Raw genomic sequence first — 24,727 nt, forward strand, 5'->3', positions numbered from 1 at the left:
CGAGCAGAGAGCCCGATGTGGGGCTCGATCCCAGGACCCCTAGATCATGACCCGAGCCAAAGGCAGAGGCTTAAACCACTGAGCCACCCAGGCGCCCCTGGAGATGCATCTTGAAAGAAGTTGCTGAGGCAGGTGTCAAAGAGGTTACTGCCTATGTTCTCCTCTAGGATTTTGAGATTCCTGCCTGATGTTGAGGTCTTTTATCCATTTTGAGGTTATCTTTGTGTATGGTGTAATAGAATGGTCACGTTTCATTCTTCTATACATAGCTGCCCCATTTTTCCAGCAGCAGTTATTGAAGAGACTGTTTTTATCTTCTCTATGGTATATTTCTTCCTGCTTTGCTGAATATTATTTGACCATGGAGTTGTAGGTCCATATCTGGACTCTCTACTCTGTTCCACTGGTCTATGTGTCTGCTTTTGTACCAGCACCATGCTCTCTTGGTGATCACAGCTTTGTAGTAAAGCTTGAAATCAGGAAATGTGATGCCCTCTCTTTTGTTTCTCTTTTTCAACATTTCCTTAGCAATTCAGGGTCTCTTCTGGTTCCATACAAATTTTAAGATTGTTTGATCCAAAAATTTGAAAAAATGCCAGTGTAATTTTGATCAGGATGGCATTGAAAGTGTCGATTGCTCTGGGCAATATAGACATTTTCACAATGTTTTTTTTTTTTTTTTTTAAGATTTTTTCTTTATTTATCTGACAGAGATCACAAGTAGGCAGAGAGGCAGGCAGAGAAAGAGGAGGAAGCAGGCTACCCGCAGAGCAGAAAGCCCGATGTGGGGCTCAATCCCAGGCCCCTGGGATCATGACCTGAGCCGAAGGCAGAGGCTTAACCCACTGAGCCACCCAGGTGCCCGACATTTTCACAATGTTTATTCTTCTGAATGATGAACATGGAATGTGCTTCCTTTTTGTGTGTGTTTTCCTCAATTTCTTTCATGAGTGTTTTGTAGTTCCTCAAGTACAGATTCTTTACCTCTTTGGTTAGGCTTATTCCCAGGTATCTTATGGTTTTTGGTGCTATAGTAAATGGAATTGATTATCTAATTCCCCTTTCTGTATTTTCATTATTAATGCATAAGAAAGCAACTGATTTGTGTACATTAATTCTGTATCCTGCCACATTACTGAATTGCAGTATGAGTTTTAGTAGTGTGGGGGTGGAGTCTCTGGGTTTTCCATTAAAATACCATGTCATCTGCGAAGAAAGAGAGATTGAATTCTTCTTTACCAATTTGAATGCTTTTTATTGCTTTCTGTTGTCTGATTGCTGTTGCTAAGATTTCTAGTACTATGTTGAACAACAGTGGTGAGAGTGGGCATCCTTGTCCTGTTCCTGATCCCAAAGGGAAAGCTATCAGCTTTTCCCCATTGTGGGTTTTTTATAGATAGATTTTATGAAGTTGAGGAATGTTCCCTTTATCCTTATACTTTGAAGAGTTTTTATGAGGAATAGATGCTGTATTTTGTCAAGTGCTTTTTCTGCATCAATTGAGAAGACCATGTGGTTCTTCTCTCTTCTTTTATTGATTTGTTCTGTCGCACTGAATGATTTGTGAATTTTGAACCACCATTGCATCCCATGGATAAATCCCACCTGGTCATGGTGGATAATCTTTTTAATGAACTGTTGGGTCCTATTAGCTAGAATCATGTTGACAATCATGGCATCCATATTCATCAGGGATATTGGTATGAAATTCTCCTTTTTGGTGGGGTCTTTGCCTGGTTTGGGGATCAGGGTGATGCTGGCATCATAGAAAGAGTCTGGATGTTTTCTTTCTGTTTCTATCTTTTGAAAGAACATCAGAAGAATAGGTATCATTTATTCTTTGAATGTTAGGTAGAATTCCTCAGAGACTCTGCCAGGTTCTGGGCTCTTGTTTTGGGGGAGATTTTTGATCACTGCTTTAATCTCATTACTAGATATTGGTCTATTCAGGTTGTCAATTCCTTCCTGTTTCAATATTGGAAGTTTATAGGTTTCCAGGAATACATCTATTTCTTCTAGACTGCTTAACTTATTGGCATATAACTGTTGATAATAATTTCTGATGATTGTTTCTACTTCCTTGGTGTTAGTCATGATCTCTCTCCTTTGATTCATAATTTTATTACATTGCGTCCTCTCTCTTTTATTTTGGATTAGTTTGGCCAGTGATTTATCGACCTTATTAATTCTTTCAAATAACCAGCTTCTAGTTTTGTTGATGTGCTCTACTCTATCTCTAGTTTCTAACTCTTTGATCTCTGCTCTGATCTTAATTATTTCCCCATTCTTAATAGTGTGAGGTGAAACCTCATTGTGGTTTTGGTTTGTATTTCCCTGATGCTCAGTGATGTGGAGCACTTTTTCATGTGTCTGTTGGCCATTTGGATGTCTCCTTTGCAGAAATGTCTGTTCATGTCCTCTGCCCATTTCCTGATTAGATTAGTTGTTCGTTGGGTGTTGAGTTTGATATGTTCTTTATAGATTTTGGATACTAGCCCTTTATCTGATATGTCGTTTGCAAATATCTTCTCCCATTCTGTCAGTTGTCTTTTGGTTTTGTTAACTGTTTCCTTTGCTGTGCAAAAGTTTTGATCCTGATGAAATCCCAATAGTTCATTTTTGCCCTTGCTTCCCTTGCCTTTGGTGATGTTCCTAGGAAGATGTTGCTGCGGCTGAGGTCGAAGAGGTTGCTGCCTGTGTTCTCTTCAAGGATTTTGATGGATTCCTTTCTCACATTGAGGTCCTTCATCCATTATGATTTTATTTTTGTGTGGTGTAAGGAAATGGTCCAATTTCATTTTTCTGCATTTGGCTGTCCAGTTTTCCCAACACCATTTATTGAAGAGGCTGTCTTTTTTCCATTGGACATTCTTTCCTGCTTTGTCAAGGATTAGTTGACCATAGAGTTGAGGTCTATTTCTGGGCTCTCTATTCTGTTTCATTGATCTATTTGTCTGTTTTTGTGCCAGTACAATGCTGTCTTGATGATGACAGCTTTGTAATAGAGCTTGAAGTCCGGAATTGTGATGCCACCAACTGGTTTTCTTTTTCAATATTCTTTTGGCTATTCGAGGGCTTTTCTGGTTCCATATAAATTTTAGGATTATTTGTTCCATTTCTTTGAAAAAAAATGTGTTGAGTTTGAGGAGTTCATTATAGATTCTGGATATCAACCTTTTGTCTGTACTGTCATTTGCCAATATCTTCTCCCATTCCGTGGGTTGCCTCTTTGTTTTTTTGACTGTTTCCTTGGCTGTGCAGAAGCTTTTGATTTTGATGAAGTCCCAAAAGTTTATTTTCGCTTTTGTTTCCTTTGCCTTTGGAGACATATCTTGAAAGAAGTTGCTGTGGCTGATATCGAAGAGATTACTGCCTATGTTCTCCTCTAGGAGTCTGATGGATTCCTGTCTCACGTTGAGGTCTTTTATCCATTTTGAGTTTATCTTTGTGTACGGTGTAAGAGAATGGTCGAGTTTCATTCTTCTACATATAGCTGTCCAATTTTCCCAGCACCATTTATTGAAGAGACTGTCTTTTTTCCACTGTATATTTTTTCCTGTTTTGCCGAAGATTAATTGACCATAGAGTTGAGTGCCCATATCTGGGCTCTCTACTCTGTTCCACTGGTCTATGTGTCTGTTTTTATGCCAGTACCATGCTCTCTTGGTGATCACAGCTTTGTAGTAAAGCTTGAAATCAGGTAACGTGATGCCCCCAGCTTTATTTTTGTTTTTCAACATTTTCTTAGCGATTCGGGGTCTCTTCTGAATCCATACAAATTTTTGGATTATTTGCTCCAGCTCTTTGAAGAATACCGGTGGAATGTTGATCGGAATGACATTAAAATTATAGATTGCTCTAGGCAGTATAGACATTTTAACAATGTTTATTCTTCCGATCCAAGAGCATGGAATGGTCTTCCATCTTTTGTGTGTCTTCTTCAATTTCTTTCATGAGTATTTTGTAATTCCTTGAGTGCAGACACTTTACCTCTTTGGTTAGGTTTATTCCCAGGTATCTTATGGTTCTTGGTGCTATAGTAAATGGAATTGGTTCTCTATTTTCCCTTTCTTTATTTTCATTGTTAGTGTATAAGAAAGCCACTGATTTCTGCACATTGACTTTGTACCCTGCCACGTTGCTGAATTCCTGTATGAGTTCTAGTAGTTTGGGGGTGGAGTCTTTTGGGTTTTCCATATAAAGAATCATGTCATCTGCGAAGAGAGAGAGTTTGACTTCTTCATTGCCAATTTGGATACCTTTTATTTCTCTTGATGTCTGATTGCTGTTGCTAGGACTTCTAATACTATGTTGAACAAGAGTGGTGAAAAATGGATGGGATTTTTTAGGAATTGCATTAAATGTGTATATTGCTTTAGGTAGCATAGACATTTTCACAATATTTGTTCTTCCAATCCAGGAGCATGGAACATTTTTCCATTTCTTTGTGTCTTCCTCAATTTCTTTCATGAGTACTTTATAGTTTTCTGAGTATAGATTCTTAGCCTCTTTGGTGGGTTTATTCCTAGGTATCTGATAGTTTTGGGTGCAATTGTAAATGGGATTGTCTCCTTATTTTCTCTTTTTTCTGTCTTGTTGTTGCTGTAGAGAAATGCAACTGATTTCTGTGCATTGATTTTATATCCTGACACTTTACTAAATTCCTGTATAAGTTCTAGAAGTTTTGGAGTGGAGTCTTTTGGGTTTTCCACATATAGTATCATATAATCTGCGAAGAGTGACAGTTTGACTTCTTCTTTGCCGATTTGGATGCCTTTTATTTCTTTTTGTTGTCTGATTGCTGAGGCTAGGACTTCTGGTACTATGTTGAATAGCAGTGGTGAAAATGGACATCCCTGCCGTGTTCCCGACCTTAGCAGGAAAGCTCTCAGTTTTTCTCCATTGAGAATGATATTTGCGGTGGGTTTTTCATAGATGGCTTTAATGATATTGAGGTATGTGCCCTCTATCCCTACACTTTGAAGAGTTTTGATCAGGAAGGAATGCTGTACTTTGTCAAATGCTTTTTCAGCATCTATTGAGAGTATCATATGGTTCTTGATCTTTCTTTTATTGATGTGTTGTATCACATTGATTGTAGATGTTGAACCAACCTTGCAGCCCTGGAATAAATCCCACTTGGTTGTAGTGAATAATCCTTTTAATGTACTGTTGAATCCTATTGGCTAGTATTTTGGTGAGAATTTTTGCATCTGTGTTCATTAAGGATATTAGTCTGTAATTCTCTCTTTTGATGATATCCTTGTCTGTTTTGGGATCAAGGTGATGCTGGCTTCGTAAAATGAGTTTGGAAGTTTTCCTTCCATTTCTATTTTTTGGAACAGTTTCAGGAGAATAGGAATTAGTTCTTCTTTAAATGTTTAGTAGAATTCCCCTGGGAAGTCATCTGGCCCTGGGCTTTTGTTTGCTTGGAGATTGTTGATGACTGTTTCAATCTTCTTACTGGTTATGGGGCTGTTTAGGTTTTCTATTTCCTCCTGGTTCAGTTGTGGTAGTTTATATGTCTCTAGGAATGCATCCATTTCTTCCAGATTGTCAAATTTGTTGGCATAGAGTTGCTCATAGTATGTTCTTATAATTGTTTGTATTTCTTTGGTGTTGTTTGTGATCTCTCCTCTTTCATTCATGATTTTATTTATTTGGGTCCTTTCTCTTTTCTTTTTGATAAGTCTGGCTAGGGGTTTATCCATCTTATTAATTCTTGCAAAGAACCAGCTTTTAGTTTGGTTGATTTGTTCTATTGATCTTTTTGGTTTCTATTTCTTAATTTCTGCTCTGATCTTTATGATTTCTCTTCTCCTGCTGTGTTTAGGCTTTCCTTGTTGTTCTTTCCCCATCTCCTTTAGGTGTAGGGTTAGGTTGTGTATTTGAGACCTTTCTTGTTTCTTGAGAAAGGCTTGTGCCACTATATATTTCCCTCTCAGGACTGCCTTTCTGTGTCCTACAGATTTTGAACCATTGTGTTTTCATTATCATTTGTTTCCATGATTTATTTTTTCAATTATTCTTTAATTTCCCGGTTGACCCATTCATTCTTTAGAAGGATGCTGTTTAGTTTCCATGTATTTGGGTTCTTTCCAAACTTCCTCTTGTGATTGAGTTCTAGCTTCAGAGCATTGTGGTCTGAAAATATGCAGGGAATCATCCCAATCTTTTGATACTGGTTGAGACCTGATTTAGGACCGAGGATGTGATCTATTCTGGAGAATGTTCCATGTGCACTAGAGAAGAATGTGTATTCTGTTGCTTTGGGATGAAATGTTCTGAATATGTCTGTGATGGCTGTCTGGTCCAGTGTGTCATTTAAGGCCTTTATTTCCTTGTTGATCTTTTGCTTGGATGATCTGTCATTCTGTACTCTATATCTGACATATTACCAATGTCTATATTGATTAGGCCCTAGCCTCCAGTACTGCCTCTTGTTCTTTTTTTTTTTTTTTTGTGGTGAATTTTTCTACCTTGTCATTTTGTCCAGATAAGACTATATGAAGAAGCAAGTGAAATACTAAAAGGGTGGCAAAGACCCCAGGAAAATGTGCTTTAACCAAATCAGAAGAGACCCCAAATCATCGGAGGGAGAAAGGGGATAAAAAGAAGTTCAGAAAAAAATAAAATTAAAAAAAGAAAACAAATAAATGAAAAATATAAAAAAAGAAATATATATATATATTATTAGATAAACTTTCAGAAAGTGGTCGATTTTCTGTTTCTAGAATTGCTGTTCTTCTTCTCTTCGATCTCCCGTTGGATTTGTAGGTGTTTGCAATGGTTTGATAAGCTATCTAGCTGATCTCCTGCTACCTGATGTAGTCTCAGCCTGCTACTTCTCCACCATCTTGACCTAGTTGTCTGAGTCACACATTCTTGAGCAGGATGGTTTTTAGCTTTCAAGTGTTTGAATTCCTTCAAAACCAAAACAGCATGGTACTGGCACAAAAACAGACACATAGACCTCTGGAACAGAGTAGAGAGCCCAGGTATGGACACACAACTCTATGGTCAAGTAATCTTTGACAAAGTAGGAAAAAAAAATATGCAGTGGAAAAAATTCTCTTCAATCAATGGTGCTGGGAAAATTGGACAGCTATGTATAGAAGAATGAAACTCGACCATTCTCTTACACCATACACAAAGATACATTTGAAACAGATGAAAGAACTCAATGTGAGACAGGAATCTATCAAAATCCTGGAGGAGAACATAGGCAGTAACCTGTCTAACATCAGTGACAGCAACTTCTTTGAAGACATGTCTCTATAGGCTAGGGAAACAAAAGCAAAAATGAACTTTGGGGACTTCATCAAGATAAAAAGCTTCTGCACAGCAAAAGAAACAGTCAACAAAGCAAAAAGGCAACCCACAGAATGGGAGAAGTTATTCACAAATGACACACAAAGAACTGATATCCAAGATCTATAAAGAACTCCCCAAACTCAATACCCAAAAACAGATAATTACATTAAAAATAGGCAGAAGACATGAGCAGACACTTCTCCAAAGAAAACATACAAATGGCTAACAGACACATGAAAAAATGTTCATCGTCATTAGCCACCAGGGAGATTCAAATCCAAATCACATTGAGATACCACATTATCCCAGTTAGAATGGCCAAAATTAGCAAGACAGTAAACAACAAGTGTTGGAGACAATTTGGAAAAAGCAGAACCCTCTTACACTGGTGGTGGGAATGTACGTTGGTGAAGCCAGTTTGGAAAACACTGTAGAGATCCCTTAAGAAATTAAAAATAGACCTTTCCTGTGATCCAGCAGTTGCACTACTGGGTATTTACCCCAAAGATGTAGGATGTAGTGAAAAGAATGCCCATATGTACCTCAATGTTCATAGCAGCAATGGCCACAATTGCTAACCTGTGGAAAGAGTCAAGATGCCCTTCAACAAATGAATAGATAAAGAAGATATGGTCCATATATACAAGGAATATTAGCCTCTATCAGAAAGGATGAATATGCAACTTTTGCATTAATATGGGAGGGACAGGAGGAGATTATGCTGAGTGAAATAAGTCAAGTAGAGAAAGTCAATTATCATATGATTTCACTCACTTGTGGAGCATAAGTATTAACAGGAAGGACATTAGGAGAAGGAAAGGAAAAATGAGTTGTGGGAAATCAGAGGGGGAGATGAACCATGTGAGACTGTGGATCCTGAGAAACAAACTGAGGGTTTTGGAGTGGAGGAGGGTAGGGGGTTGGGTGAGCCTGGTGGTGGGTATTAAGGAGGACATGGATTGCATAGAGCACCAGGTGTTGTACATAAACAATGAATCTTGGAACACTGCATCAAAAACTAATAATGTATTTTATGGTGGCTAACAACAGAATTAAAAAAAAAAAAGGTTTAAAAAAAAAAGGATTAAAAAAAAGAACAAAGGACTTTATACAAAGGATTTTTACCCTATGCAATTTCTAAACCCAGCAGGACAAACACCATTCAGTTTTCAGGTTTGGGAATAACTCACTGGGACTTGATGCTCCACCCTCTATACCTTCAGCTTTGCCCTCAGAGTAATTTTTTCCTTTTCCTTGAAAGGTAGCAGGTGTTTGTAACTAGCTTTCTTGGTCTGCTTCCTGTCTATGAATTTTAGCAGTTTAATGGTCTTCTTTCTTTTTTCTATCCCTGTCCTTTTAGGTCCAATTGGAAACAGTTCTGCTTACATAACATTCTTTTAAAATATGTGGGATTCTTGTGTATATTGTGAGAATTTATACCATTACACAAATTGCTCCTCCACATGTCCTTCTTGTTTAATCTCATCTCCATTCCTAAAATTTACTAAGATGCATTAGTGGATCCATGGGTCATATTAGATATTTGTTACAGGAGCACCCACTAGTGGTACAAAAATTTGTATTAATTATTTATTGTTGCTGTAGAAAAATACCACAAACTCAGTGGGGAAAAAAAAAAAAAAAACCACAAACTTATCTGCTTACAGTTCTGGAGGTCATAAGTCTTAGACCAGTGTTACTAGGCTAAAATCAAGGTGTCAGCAAAGTTGGTTTTTTCTAATGGCTCTGAAGAGAAAACAAATTTTCTTGCATAGTTTTAGTATCTAGGGACCACCTGAATTCTTTGGCTTGTGTCCCTTCACCAATTCTACAAACTGAATAAATCCAATCTCTATTTTCATCATCAGATTGCTTTATCATTCTCCAAATTTCTTGTTTTTATCTTATAAGAGCACTGGGGAATAAATTTAGTGCTTTTCTGATTAATCCATAAAATTTAATGATTTCATAATTCTTAAGCATATATGTGAAGTTCCTTTCTCCATATAAGATAATACTCTCAAGTCCCAGGGGTTCAGATATGGACATTTTGTGAGGTCATTCATCAGGCTTTCAAAGTATTCAATATTTATTTTTTTGAATGAATAATTGAATGAAAACCACATCATATTTCTTATTCAAATTTGAAGAATTGACTCATTCCATTGTCAGGGAATACAGTTTCAAGAACAGTAATGAATTAAATAAAAGTAAAGAAAAAAAACAAGAAGAATAGGTTATGTTTATTTAAAAATAAGATTTGAAGTAAGGGATATGTAAATGAAGAAGGAATAAAGAATTTTGAGAGCAGGATTTCACTTCAGAACAAAGAACAGGGAATTCCAGGCCTGAGTGTCTTCATTGATCAATTCTTCCAAAAACCAAAGGAAGAAATAGCAATTATTTACAAAATCTTCCGAAATCTGGAAAAAAAAATATTTATCAACTTGTTCTACTAGAACAGAGTAACCTTAATTTAAAAATCTCACAAGGTGCTTAATAGAAAATAAAATAATAGTCCTATGTCTTTCGTAAACATAAATTCCAAAATGCATTAAGCATTTTATCAAATTCAATACATGGAAAGCATATTATAGCACAACCAAATGAGTCTTATTTCAAGTCAGTTTAACATTTGAAATTCACCTTGCTCAGCAGGGAATCTGCTTCTCTCCCCCCTCTCTTTGCCCCTCTCCCATTTTCTCTCTCTCTAAAAATAAATAAATCTCTTTAAAAAAGAAAAGTCTACAAAAGCACAATAACCATTAGCTATCGTTCTTACTATTGCTATGACTCTATCATTTCTTTCAAACTATTTTATTATGAGGTTCAAAGAAGAAATATGTCTTTCATACTATTTTGTTTTGTTTTCTTTCACATCTCCATTTTTGGAAAAAAGGAAGTGTGGTATAGTCCATCATCGCTGAATAAAAGAAACCTAGCATGTTATTCTATTCCTTTATGATTATAGTTTTTTGTGTCTTGTTTAAGAAATATTTATTCCACTAACATTAAAATTACCTCCTGAAAGCATTTTGTTTTAGTTTTCATCTTTATGTCTATAATACATCTAGGGTTGATTTGGGTTAGTAATGTAAGATAAGGATCAAGAATTACATTTTTTTCTTCTTGAAAATACCAAATAATGGGAAGCCTTTGTGGCTAAGTCATTAAGTTTTTGCCTTTGGCTCAGGCCATAATCCCGGCATCCTGGTATAGAGCTGGTCATTGTCCCTCTCTGTCTCCAATTGCTTGTGTTCCCTCTCTCACTAACTCTCTCTGTCAAATAAATAAATTAAATATTAAAAAGAAAAAGAAAATACCAAACTGATCAGTACCATTTGTTGAAAGCACTCTTTCCCTAATGCATCAGAACTTTGGGATAATTCATGTGACCATATCTTTATAGGTATCCTTTTTGTATTTTCTATTCTGTTCCATTGGTTATTTGTTTTTGTGCCAACATTACATTGTCTTAACTGTTGTCTTTGTATCATAAGTTGATATATTTATATTGGTAATGTATATCTCTCCATTTTTTCAAATTATCTTGGATATTCTTGGATTTTTCATGTCCATGTAAAATTTCAAATCAAGTATCAGCTTTCAAAAATGTCAAAAACTTGTTTTTGAGATTGCATTGAATCAATGTATCAATGTGGGAAGAAATGTTATAGTATTCTGTCTTCCAATTCCTAAACATGGTATATACATCCATTTATTGATGTCTACTTTAATTTAAATTAATATTGATTTCCACCCTCAGTGTAGACATTATACTGTTATATTTTTAGATTTGTTCCTAAGAATTTGGTCTTCATGATATTATCATGTAAGTGGTATTAGTAAAATGTTTTCTAATTGTATTGCTGTGTATAGAAATATAACTTATTTTTGTAGCTAGTCTTTGTATTTGAAAATTTCTCTAAATTCATTTATTAATTCTGATTGTGCATTTGAAACATTTTGGATTTTCTGTGTAAATGGACTTGCTGCCTGCAAAAATAACAATTTTATTTCTTTTTATACTAATTAAGCAATGCTGGTGCCCCTCTATTGCTTAATACTGCTTAAAATACACTTCCAAATAGTATATTTTAATATAATTTTAATTTATTTTTCCTTGATTTATTGCATAGATTAGGACTTCTAGTATAATGTCAAATTGTAGTTGAAATATGGACATCCTTCTTATTCCTCAGCTCAACAGGAGTGCTTCCATTTCACCATTGAATGTTACATTAGTTCTAGATTTCTGTAGATTTCTTTTATCAGTTTAAAGTTTCCTTTCATTTATTCTTTGTTAAAAATTTAACTGTAAATCAACGTCAGATATTTTTAAAGATTTTTTTTTCTGTATACTGAAATGGTTGAGTGATTTTCTATCCTTTATTCTAATGAGTTAAAGTGATGAAAGTCGAATGTTAAACTAACTAGAAATAAGACTCATTTGGTTGCGATATAATATGCTTCCTATGTATTGAATCTGATAAAATGTTTAAGCATTTTGGAATCTATGTTTATAAAAGATATAGGGCTATAGTTTTATTTTTTTATTAATCATCCTGTGAGGTTCTGTTTTTTAAATCAACTTGTGAGGTTCTGGTCTTTTTTGTTGTTGTTGTTGTTTGTTTGTTTTTTAGTTTACACTGTTTTCAAAGAACAAGTTGGTAAGTGTTTCCTTTTTCTTAGACTTTGGAAGAGTTTGTAAATAATTGTTATTTCTTCCTTAGGTTTTTGGGAGAATTGATCAATGACATCCAGACCTGGAAATCTCTACGTTGGTAAGTTTTTTTAATTATCAAGTTAACAGCTTTAGATACATACAGTAATTCAAAATTTCTGTTTCAGCTTTAACAGAAGGGATTTTCTTATTTCAACTAAATTTTTAAATTTATGTGCATAGACTTTTGCTTTCTTTTCACATCTGTTGTCTTTACTTTTTTTTTCTCTTGCATACATTGACTTCAATTTGTTGTTTGGTTTATAGCTCCTTGAGATAAATACATAAACCATTTATTTTCAACTTGTAATATATGAATTTTAAACTATCAAATTCTTGGGAGTTCTTTGCATCTGTCTATATTTCGTTATCATAGTTTTCTTAATGATGTACAACTAATAGTTAAAATATTTTCTAATTTACATTGTAATTGACTCTGTAACCCATAGATTGTATTGTTAATTTCCAAATGTTTATTTTTTTCAAAATTTTCTCTTTGTTGTTGATTTCTAGCTTTATTCAGTTGAGGTCACCAAATATAATGCCATATAATTTCAGTATTTTGATACTTGTTAAAATTTAATTTATGGCCCAGTCTATGATCACTTTTGTTAAACATTCGATGTGAACTTGAAAATAATGTGTATTGTGCAATTGTTTGGTGTAGTGTCTTCAAATTGGGTCATTTTGTTAATAATGCTATCCAAATTTTCTATAGCTCTACTAATACATTTTATCTAATTGCTCTGTCAGTTACTAAGTGTACTAAAGTTTCCAATTGTATTGTGAGTTTCTTTATTGCTTTTAGTTGTATAAATTTTGCCTATGTATTTTACAGCTACAAAAGTGAATACATGAAAATTTAGAATTGCTATATTTTCCTATGGGATGACCCATTTAAGATTATAAGATGTTTCACTTATCTTTATTTATGTTAAACTTAACTTTCACCCATTACTGTGTGCACAGTGCCTATTCTCCATTAAAAAAATAATCTTTGGATGCCTGGGTGGCTCAGTTGGTTAAGCAACTCCCTTCAGCTCAAGTCATGATTGTGGAGTCCCATATCGAGTCCCACATCTGACTCCTTCCTTGACAGGGAGTCTGCTTCTCCCACTGACCTCTCTCCTTTCATGCTCGCTCTCTCCCTCTCTCTCTCTCTCTCTCAAATAAATAAAATAAAATCTTAAAAAATATTTAAAATAATCTTCTATGTAACCATGAATATTGGAACACTGCATCAAAAACTAATGATATATTTTACGGTGACTAAAATAACACATTAAAAAATAAAATAGGGCACCTGCGTGGCTCAGTTGGTTAAGCCAGTGTCTTCGGCTCAGGTAATGATCCCAGAGTACCAGGATTGAGTCCCACATCAGACTCCTTGCTTGACAGGGAGTCTGCTTCTCCCTCTGACTTTATCTCCTCTTATGCACTCTCTCTTTCTCAAATAAATAAAAATAAAATCTTAAAAAAATAAAGTGAAAAAAATCTTTATGTGTTTTTCTTTGACTTTTTTTTGGGGGGGGGGATTAGTGTTTTTATATTCTTTGGCAAAATAACCAGTAGTAGATTTACTGGATCAAATGGTAATTTTATTCTTAATTTTTGGATGATCCCCCATGCAATCCTCCTCAGTGGCTGCACCAGTTTTTATTACCAAAAACTGTATATTAGGGTTCCTTTTTCTCCACATCTTCACCAACACAATTTTATTTTTGTGTTTTTGATTTTAGCTATTAATATAGGAATGAGGTGATATCTCACTGTGGTTTTATTTTAAGATTCTTATTTATTTTAGAGAGAGAGTGAGAGAGAGAGAGAGTGGGGAGAGAGAGAGAGAGGGAGAGAGTGAATCTCAACCAGACTAGCCACTGAGTTCAGAGCTCAATGTGGGGATTCAATTTCATGACCCTGAAATCATAACCGGAGATGAAAACAAGAGACAGACACCTAACTGACTGAGCCTCCAAGGTACTCCTCACTGGGATTTTGATTTGCATTTCCCTTATGATGAGTATTGTTGAACATATTTTTATATCTGTTAATCGTAAGGATGTCTTCTTGGGAGATATGTCTGTTCATTTCTGCCCATTTATCACTGGAATATTTTTTGAGGGATTGAGTTTTATAAGTTTTTATGTATTTTTGATACTAAGCCTTAATCAGATATGTCATTTCCAAATATCTTCTCCTGTTCAGTAAGTTGTATTTTAGATTAATTTTTGGTGCTTCTTTTGTTGTGCAGAAGTTTTGTTTTTGTTTTTGTTTTGATGTGGTCCCAAAAGTTTATTTTTGCTTTTGTTTTCCTTGCCTCAGGAGTAATATATAGCAAAACGTTGTATGGCCGATGTCAGAGAAATTACTGCCTGTGCCCTCATCTAGGAGTTTTATGGCTTCAGGTCCTACATTTAGATTTTATTCCAGTTGGATTTTATTTTTGTGTATGATGTGAAAATGTGGTTCAGTTTCATTTTTTTCTCTTTCATTCAGCCACCCCATTTTCCTAACACCATTTGTTGAAGAGAATTTTTTCTATTGTATATACTCGCCACATTTGTCATAGATTGACCATATAATCATTAGTTTATTTCTGGGGATTATATATACAGCTTGGCTGCATATCTTGAAAGCTAGGACTCTAATACTTCGTGTTTCATTCTTTTTCAAGATATCTTTGGCTATTCAAAGACTTTTTTGTTGTTGTTTTCATATTACTGTTAAAACTATTTATTCTAGTACTGTGGAAACTGCAGTTAGTATTTTGGTAAGGGTTGCATTAAATCTGTAGATTGCTTTGTGTAGTATGCTCATTTTAACAATATTTGCTCTTCCAATCTGCGAGCATGGAATATCTTTTCATTCACCTTGTTTTCACTTTCTTTCATCAAAGTTTTATAGTTTTCAGAGTTCAGGCCTTTCATCTCATTGGTTAAGTTTATTCCTAGACATTTTATTATTTTAGGTTCAATTTTAAATGGGGTTATTTTCTTAAGTTCACTTTCTGCTATTTTATTATTAGTATATAAAAAAGCAATGGATTTGTTTGTATTCATTTTGTATCCTGTGATCTTATGTATTTGTTTAGCAATACAAGTAGTTTAGCAAAACGAGTAGCTTTTTTTTTTTTTAATGGAGTCTTTAGGGTTTTCTGTATGTACTATCATGTCATCTGCAAATAGTGAGAACTTTACTTCACCCTGAGTGATTTAGTTGTCTTATTTTTTTCTCTTTATGATTGCTGTAGGTCGCACTTCCAATACTGTGTTGAATAAAAGTGTTAAGAGTGGGCTTGTCTTGTCTTAGGGAAATTCTCCGACTTTTTCCCAATGAATAAGATGTTAGCTGTGGGTTTTCCATATATGGCCTTCATTATGTTGAGGTATGTTCCCTCTAAATCTACTTTGCTAAGGGTTTTTACCATGAATTGATGCTGCAACTTGTCAAAAATTTTTTTTGCATCTATTGAAATAATCATGTAATTTTTAATTTTTTTCTCTTATGTGATCTATCACATTGATAAATTTGTAAACATTGAACCACCATTTCATCTTTGGAATAAATGTCACTTAATTGTGGTGATGCTTTTTTAAATGTATTTTTTGGTTTCAGGTTACTAGTATTTTTGCATCTAAGTTCAGAGTTCATCAGAGATACCATCCTGTAGCTCTCTCTCTCCCTCTGTGTCTCTCCCTCAGTCTTTATCTGGTTTTGGTATCAGGGTAATGCTGCTGTCATACAATGGTTTCATAATATTTCCATCCTCTACTTGTTAGAGCAATTTGAGAAGTATAGGTATTATCTCTTCACATGTTTGGTAGAATTCACCTGTAAAACCATCTAGTCCTGGACTTGAATTTGTTGGGAAATTATTATTATTATTATTATTATTGATTCAGTTTCATCGGTGCTAATCAGTCTGTTCAAATTTTCTATTTCTTCTTTGTTCAGTTCTGGGAGATTATATGTTTCTAGGAATATATCTATTTCTTCCAGGTTTTCCAATTGGTTGGCATTTTTTTTTTCATAGTATTATTTTACACTCCTTTCTATTTCTGTCATGCTAATTATTATTTCGTATCTTTCATTTCTTAATTTATTTGAATTCTCTGTCTGTTTTTTATGAATGTGGCTAAGATTGTATCAATTTTGTTGACATTTTCAAAGAACCAGGTCCTGGCTTCATTGATTTATACTATTATTAATTGCTATTGTTTTTTAGTTTCTATTTAATCTATTATTGCTTTAATTTTTGTTATTTGCTTTTGCATTTTGTTTTTTCTTCATTTACTAGCTCCTTTGGGTGCAAGTCAAGTAGTTTATTTTAGATTTTTATTGTTGTTATTGTTGCTATTTGGGTTAAGATTGTATTGCTGTGAACTTCCTTCTTACAACATTTGCTGCATCCCTAAGATTTTTGATCATTATGCTATCTTTTTCTTTTGACCCCATGGGTTTTCTGATATCCTCTTTGATTTTCTGGTTGATCCATTTGTTGTTTAGTAGCATATTATTTAACCACCACATATTTTTGTTCTTTTCAGATTATTTTTTTGTGGTTGATTTCTAGTGTCACAGCATTGTGGTTAGAACGCTGCATGGTATGACTTCAATCTTTTTGAGTTTATTGAGACATATTTTGTGGTCTAATATATGATCTGTTTTGGAGAGTACTCCCATGTGCACTTGAAAAGCATAGGTACTCTGATGATTTAGGATGGAATATTCTAAATATACCTATTATATCTATCTGATCCAGTGTGTCATTCAAAGTCACTGTTACCCTGTTGATTTTCTGTTTGGATAATATACCCATTGGAGTAAGTAGGGTGTTAAATTCCCCTACTATTACTGTGTTATTACCAATTACTTCCTTTATGTATGTTATTAACTGTTTTATGTATTTGGTACTTCCATGTTGGGTGCATAGTTACATTGTGATATCTTCTTGGTCGATTGTTCCTTTAATGATTATGTCATGTCCTTCTTTGTGTCTTATTACAGTGTTTGTTTTAAAGTATATTATGTCTGATATAAGTAAGCCTACCCTGGTGTCCTTTTCACTTCCATATGCATGATAAATGTTTTTCCATCTTTTCACTTTCAATCTCTGTGTGTCTTCAGGTCTGAAATGAGTTTCTTATAGGCAGACTATAGATGGCTCTTGCTGTTTTACCCATTCTTCACCCTATGCCTTTGGATGCAGTGCTTAGTTCATTAAGATTCAAACTAATTATTGTTAGGTATGTACTTATGACATTCTGTTATTTGTTTTATGGTTGTTTTTGTAGTTCTTCTTTGTTCCTTTATTCTCCCTCTCCTCTCACTGTTTGTTGGTTTTATTGATATATTTGTATTCTTTTTTTTCTGTATTTTTAAATATCTGTTACTAGTTTTTGATTTACTATTACAAGTAGATTAACATATAACATCTTATGCACATAGCAGTCTATATTAAGGTGATAGTCACTTTAGTTTGTACCTATTCTTTATTCCTTTCCCCCTTATGTTTTTGGTCTATGGTGTCATACTTCACATTCTTTTATTTTGTAAATCCCAGGACTGATTTTTATAGATATGCTTAATTTTAATGCTTTTGTCCTCCCTACATTTTTACTCCTGCTTATGGTCTTTCTTTACCATTTTAATATTTATTGTATCACTGGTTTGTCATGAATTTCTTAACTTAACTTTAATTTCTCTGAAACTATCTGTCCTCCTATTTTAAAAGATAGTCTTGCTGGATAGACTATTCTTGATTTCAGGTTTTGTCTTGTTTTTGTTTTTGTTTCCCCCCTTTTCATTATTGTGAATATATCATGTCACTTTCTTCTGGTCTACAAAGTTTCTGCTGAAAAATCCACAGATAGCCTTATGGGTTCCTTTGTAACTGATTTCTCTTGCTGCTTTAAAAATTCTCTCTTGGGGTGCCTGGGTGGCTCAGTCAGTTAAGCATCTGCCTTTAGCTCAGGTCATGATCCCAGGATCAAGTACCTTGTTGGGGAGACTTTGCTGAGCAGGGTGCCTGCTTCTCCCTCTGCCTGCAGCTCACCCTGCTTGTGCTCTCTCTTGCTCTCTCTTTCTGTGTGTCAAATAAATTTTTAAAAATCTTTTAAAAAATAAATAAAAATTCTCTCTTAATCTATACTTTTTTTGTAATTTTAATTACTATGAGTCTTTTTGTGGACCCCCCCAATAAGTTTTCTACCCCCTTTTCTCTCTTCTCCTTCTGGGATCCCTATAATGCAAATGTTATTATAGCTGATGATGTTTCTGAGTTACCTTAATAGTTTTTTTTCTCTCTCCTGTTTTGCTTGATTGCTTTGTCATTACTCTTACAAGTCACTGATCTGCTGCTTACTTTTATCTGTGATGTATTGCATCTTCTGTGTTTATAATTTCAGTTATTGAGTACTTCATCTCTGATTGGTTCCTTTTATGTTTTCTTTCTCTGTGTTGAGGGTTTCATTGAGGTGTCCTCAATTATTTACTCAAATACAGTGATTATCTTTATAACCATTATTTTAAATTCTTCTATCAGTGATAGAGGGAGAAGGACAGAGAGTCTGTAGCACACTCCTACTGAGTACAAGCCTTATCCCCAGACCTTGAGGGAAATCATGACTTGAGCCGAAACTAAAAATCAGATGTTTAACCAACTGAGCCACGCAGGCACCCCACCTAGGAGAGTTTTAAAATACAGACTTCATTAAGCCACACCCAGAAATTCTTCTTCAAGGATCTAAGAGCATTTGTAAGGCATGTTCACATTTATTTTTATTTTGATGTTCACATCTAGTTAAGGACAACTAGATTAGATTTTTTTTTTTAAACTAATGTATCCAAAATGTTTCCTAAGTAAGTTGGTAGTAATTTAATGATGAGTATGGACTAGGCTTTATGCTGTGCTGGATACTAGAGCTTTACTTAGGAAATGAACATAGATTTGACACAAATATAAATACAAGTTAAATTAAGTAGTTACTCATAAAAATAAAAAGTTACATTTACTAACTTGATAATTAAAATCAGTTAAAAAATAAAGTTCCAAGATATATGTGTATATGAGTACAATCTCAGAATTACCAATGGTCACAACTCATTGTCCCTGAAAACTAGTAATGATGTAAAATTTTCAAAGCAAATTACACCATATCCTCAGTAAACATCATGATTATTGCCTAATTCAATGGGTACTTTTTGAATGGAAAATATTATAGAGTAATTTTTCCTGTGTGTAGAAACAATTCAAAATGCATATCAGCACTTATCTGACCTTTTCAGATATCATTATATGTTTTAAGTTCTGAGAACATTAAAAAGTTGTTGTGTTTCATTTTTTTCAAAACTTATTTAGTATGTGTAGAAAATAAGTGAGTTTCTACTTGTTTAGACACTTTCATTAGAGGATGAGGGAGCTGGTTTGATTTATTCTATAAAAATTTAATTAATTTTAGATTTTGTCAAATTTGTGTTTTTATTGTAGCTTTTGATCCGTGGTTTATTTTTCTTTAAGTTTCTGGTGAAAAATATACCTTTTTAAAAATAATTTCACTTAGGGTTGGGGAACTGTGTGTGATTTATAAGCAGACATTCTTAAAAAATGGACCAGGTCAGTGAATGCATAACATTTCTCAAAGTGTTGGTTGCAGCCCAAGATGGTGATATAGGAACACCCTGAACTCACCTCCTCCATGGAAAACACCAAATTACCCTTATTTATAGAACAATTACTCCTGAAGAAAAACTAAGGGCTGATTGAACCGTTTCCACACAAAGATATAGAGAATGGCAAAGAGGACAACAGAAGAGATGGAGATACATTAAAAAATGGGAACCCTCACCCCTGATGCTGTGTACAACAGTAGAGAAGGATAGTACTGAGGGATCAAGAAGAGATTCCTTTCCCCTGGACACAGGGGAAAAAAGGCATGCTTTAACAGACCTATAACCCTGAAGCAAATAACACATTATATATTAATAAAAAAAAAAGAAGAATTGACAAAAAACAAATAAAAATAAATTAAAAAACAACTAGTAGGTTCCATTTTAGTTTTGTTGATTATTATCTAAGGAATGGGAGAAGATAATCAGAAATTACATATCAGATAAAAGGCTAGTTTCCAAAATCTATACAGAATTTATCAAACTCAAAAGCCCAAAACAAAAAATCCAGTCAAGAGATGGGCAGAAGACATGGACAGACTTTTATTTTTTTCTCCAAAGACATACAAATGGCTAAAGACACATGAAAAAGTGTTCAATTTCAATCAACATCAGGGAAATACAAATAAAAACCACAGGGAAATACCATTTCACACTGGTCAGAATGGCTACAGTTAGCAACTTAGGAAACAACAGATGTTGACTGATATAGAGAATAACAGAAGATATAGAAAAAGGGGGACCCTCTTACTTATGCTGCTGGTGGGAATGCAACCTAGTGCCACCCCTGTGGAAAACAGTATGGAGTTTCCTCAAAAAGTTAAAAATAAAACTACCATAGGACCCAGCAATTTCACTACTAGGTATTTATCCTAAGGATACAAAAATAGTGATTCAAAGAGACACCTGAACTCCCAATATTTATAGTACCAATGTCTATCCACAAAGGCCAAAATATGGGAAAAAACAGATGTCCATTGACAGATGAATGGATAAAGAACAGGTGGTCTGTATATACAATGGAATATTACTCAGCCATCAAAAAGAATGAAATCCTGCCATTTGCAAAGACATGGATGGAATTAGATGTTATTAAGCTAAGCAAGTATAAAGTTAAAGTATAGGTGTAAATCAGTTATACTAAGACAAATACCATATGACTTCACTCATATGTGATATTTAAGAAACAAATCAGATGAACATAGGGGAAAAGAAGAAAAAAATAAAACAAGATAAGAACAGAGAAGGAGTCAAACCATGAGACTCTTCATTAGAAGGAACAAACAGGGTTGCTGGAGGGAAGTGGTGGGTGGATGGGATAATTGGGTGATGGGCACTTGATATCATAAGCACTGGGTGTTATAGGCAACTGATGAATTACTAAATTTTACCCCTGAAAATAATAATACTATAATACTGTATGTTAACTAAAATGAATTTTTTTAAAGATTTTATTTATTTATTTGACAGATAGAGATCACAAGTAGGCAGAGAGGCAGGCAGAGAGAGAGGAGGAAGCAGACTCCCTGCTGAGCAGAGAGCCCAATGCGGGGCTCGATTCCAGAACCCTGAGATCATGGCCTGAGCCAAAGGCAGTGACTTAACCCACTGAGCCACCCAGGTGCCCCAACTAAACTGAATTTAAATTTAAAAAAGGGACACCTGGATGGCTCAGTTGGTTAAGCCGCTGCCTTCAGCTCAAGTTATGATCCCAGGGTCCTGGGATCGAGTCCCACATCGGGCTCCTTGCTCAGCAGGGAGTCTGCTTCTCTCTCTGCCTCTGCCTGCTTGTGTGCACTCTCTCTCTCTCTCTCTGACAAATAAATAAATAAAATCTTTTTTAAAAACCAGCAGTATCTGGAGCTGCTAAAAAAAAGAAATAAAGAAAGTAAGTGAGCAACTAGTATATAAAAGTGACTACACTAGAACTCCACCAAATGGCAAAGGAGCTGCAGGAATGTTCTCCAACTCAGAGGGACTAGAGAACAACAGTTTATTTTTGCACTCCACCTTAAAAGCCCATACCAAGGTGGGGTCCAGACTCCATAACTAGTTGGTGTGGTTGACACAACAAGCTTGTAACTTCAGTGAGCTCAGGGTTCACAAGCTCACACCACTTTTAGTTGAGCCGGGGCACAAGAAAAATGCTGCTGTTTAAAAGGGTCCACAGAAGCTGTGGAAATGTTCTCTCACCCCCACATTAAACTCCCAAACTGGAATAAAGTCCAGTCCCACACAGTGAGCTTACAATCTCAGCTGGTTCAGTGTATACAAGCCAAATCAGCCACATTTTTTTTGTCCTGTTTTCTTTTTGTTCTTTTTTGTATTCTTTAACATTTTTATTTTTATTTTTTTCTTTTACTATTTTTTTCTTTCTTTAGAAGCTGCAGTTCAAATGAGCAACTATAATAGAAAAAAGTTAGCCTGAGAATGCTGCCAAATGATAGGAGAGCTGTTGGAATGCTTTCCAGATGGTAGGGATGAACATGCATAATCTAAACTCTTCCTTTACTTTGAAAGCACAGACCAGTGCAGTCTGAGAACCCTAACTGACCTGCCACTTCAATGAATCCTGGGTCTCAGCAGCAGATTAGCAGATATAGAAGAATATATCAATGATCTGGAAGGCAGGGCAATGTAAAATACTCAAACTAAAGGACCAGAAGAGAAAGAAAAATGTAATTTGAGAATAAGTTAAAGGAACTCTTAGACAACATAAAGGAAACAAATTCTCACCTTATAGAAGCCCCAGAAGAAGAAAAGAGAGAGAAAAGGATAGGAAAAAAGTATTTGAAGAAATAATACTGAAACATTCCCTAACACAGGGAAGGAAATAGAGACCCAATCCAAGAAACACTGAGAATTCCACACAAGATGACCCCAAAAATGTCCACACCATGACAAGATAATTAAAATGTCAAAAGTTAAAGATAGAGAACCTTAAAACAGTAAGAGAGAAGCGAAAAGTTACCGACAAGGGAAAACCCAAGGCTTCAGCAGAATCTTTGCAGGCCTGGAAGGAATGGAATGACATATTCAAAAGGCTGAGAGGAAATACCTACAACCAAGGATACTCTACCTGACAAGATTATTCAGATTTGATGGAGAGATAAAGAATTTCCACAAAAAATAAAAGAGTTTATCACAAATAAACCAGTTATATAAAAAAATTATAAAGGGACTTTAAAGTGAAAAAAAAGTGACCCTAATTAGACATAAGAAAATTACTAATAAAAACATAAAAAGACTTGAATATATATATTCATATATAAATAATATATAAATAATTATTATATATATGACCATGTACATATATATAAAACATGGAAGAAGGAGTAAAAAAGAAGGGAAAAGAGAAAAATAAATTAGTTTTTAAAAGTCTTTGAACTTAAATGACAACAAAATTAATATAGATTGCTATTTATATAGGATTTTTTATATGAACCTCATAACAAACACAAACCCAAAACCTATGATAGATATATAAAAAACAAAGAGAATGGAAGACAAATGTAAGACTATAAAAACTAGGAATAAAAAAGAAAGAAAACAAGAGAAGAAGAAAGGAAAAAAGAAGAATTGCAAAAAGAACCAGAAAACAATTAACAAAATGAAAATAAGTACATGTCAAGAATTACTTTAAAATTAAATGACTTAAATTATTTAATCAAAGACATAGGATGGTGGAATGGATAAAAAATAAACCTAACGTCTGTATATGCTGCTGACAAGAGACAGACTTCAGACCTATAGATAAAGAGACTGAATGTGAAGGGATTAAAAAAACACACATACTAAGCAAATGGAAACAAAAGAAAAGGTAGTGATACTGAAGTCAGAAAAAATAGACTTTATTTATTTGCTTATTGAAAAATAGACTTTAAAACAAAGACTTTTTACAAAAGACAAAAGGAAAACTTTACATAATGATACTCCAACAGGAGGCTACAACAATTATAAAATCTACAGACCCAACAGTGAAGGACCTAAATACATAAAATAAATATTAACAGAAATAAAAGGAAAAATTGATGACAATGCATTATAGTAAGATACTTTCCACCCCACTTATATCAATGGATAGATCACCTGGGCAGAAAATCAACAAAGAAATAATGTCTTTGAATGACACATTGGGCAAGATCATCATAAGAGGTATATACAGAACATTCCATCCAAAAACCATAGAATAGCCATTATTTTCAAGTGTGCATGAATGTTCTCCAGAGTGGGTCGCATGTTAGGACACAAAACAAGCCTCAATAATTATAAGAAGATTGAAATCATACCATGCATCTTTTCCAATCACAACAGCATGAAACTAGAAATCTATCACAAGAGAAAAGACTAGAATAGACAACAAACATGGAGACTAAACAACATGACACTAAAGAGCCAATGAGTTCAACAGTCAAGGAAGAAATTAAAAGTAAGTAAATGGAGAAAAATGAAAATGAAAACACAAAATCTGTGGGACACAGTAAAATCACTTCTAAGTAGGAAATATATTGGGATACAGACCTATCTAAACAAACAAGAAAAGGTTCACATAAACAGTTAAACCTTACATATAAAGGAGCTAGGAAAACAAACACACAAAAATCCCAAGGTGAGTAAAAGGAAGGAAATAACAATGGTCAGAGGAACTAATAGCATAGAAACTAAAAAGAAAAAAAAAAGGAAAAAGAAAAAAATTAATGAAACCAAGGCCTGGTTCTTTAAAAGGATAAACAAAATTGATAAATCCTTAGCCAGAGTCATCAAGAAAAGAGAGAGAGAGAGAGAAAGTACCCAAATAAATAAAATAAGAAATGACAGAGGAGAAGTAGCAAGTGACTCAAGAGAAATTAAAGAATTATAATTGAATACTATAAAAATTTAAGTATCAACAAATTAGACAATGTAGAAGACATGGAAAAATTCCTAGAAACATAGATTTGAGGGTCTATTTCTGGGCTCTCTATTCTGTTCCATTGATCTATGTGTCTGTTTTTGTGCCAGTACCATGCTGTCTTGATGATG

At 34.4% G+C, this 24,727-nt stretch overlaps 1 protein-coding gene across 1 annotated transcript in view; it reads left to right on the forward strand.

The window, feature by feature from the left end:
- The window catches only part of CYLC1 (cylicin 1), a 101,557-nt gene that overhangs the window by 14,268 nt on the left and 62,562 nt on the right, over positions 1 to 24,727 (forward strand). The window contains exon 2 of the mRNA XM_059158402.1: positions 12,048 to 12,098. Coding sequence (XP_059014385.1) covers positions 12,048 to 12,098 — 51 coding nt within the window. The remainder of the gene's footprint in view (positions 1 to 12,047; positions 12,099 to 24,727) is intronic.

This window comes from Mustela lutreola, chromosome X (assembly GCF_030435805.1).
Source record: "Mustela lutreola isolate mMusLut2 chromosome X, mMusLut2.pri, whole genome shotgun sequence".
NCBI lineage: Eukaryota > Metazoa > Chordata > Mammalia > Carnivora > Mustelidae > Mustela > Mustela lutreola.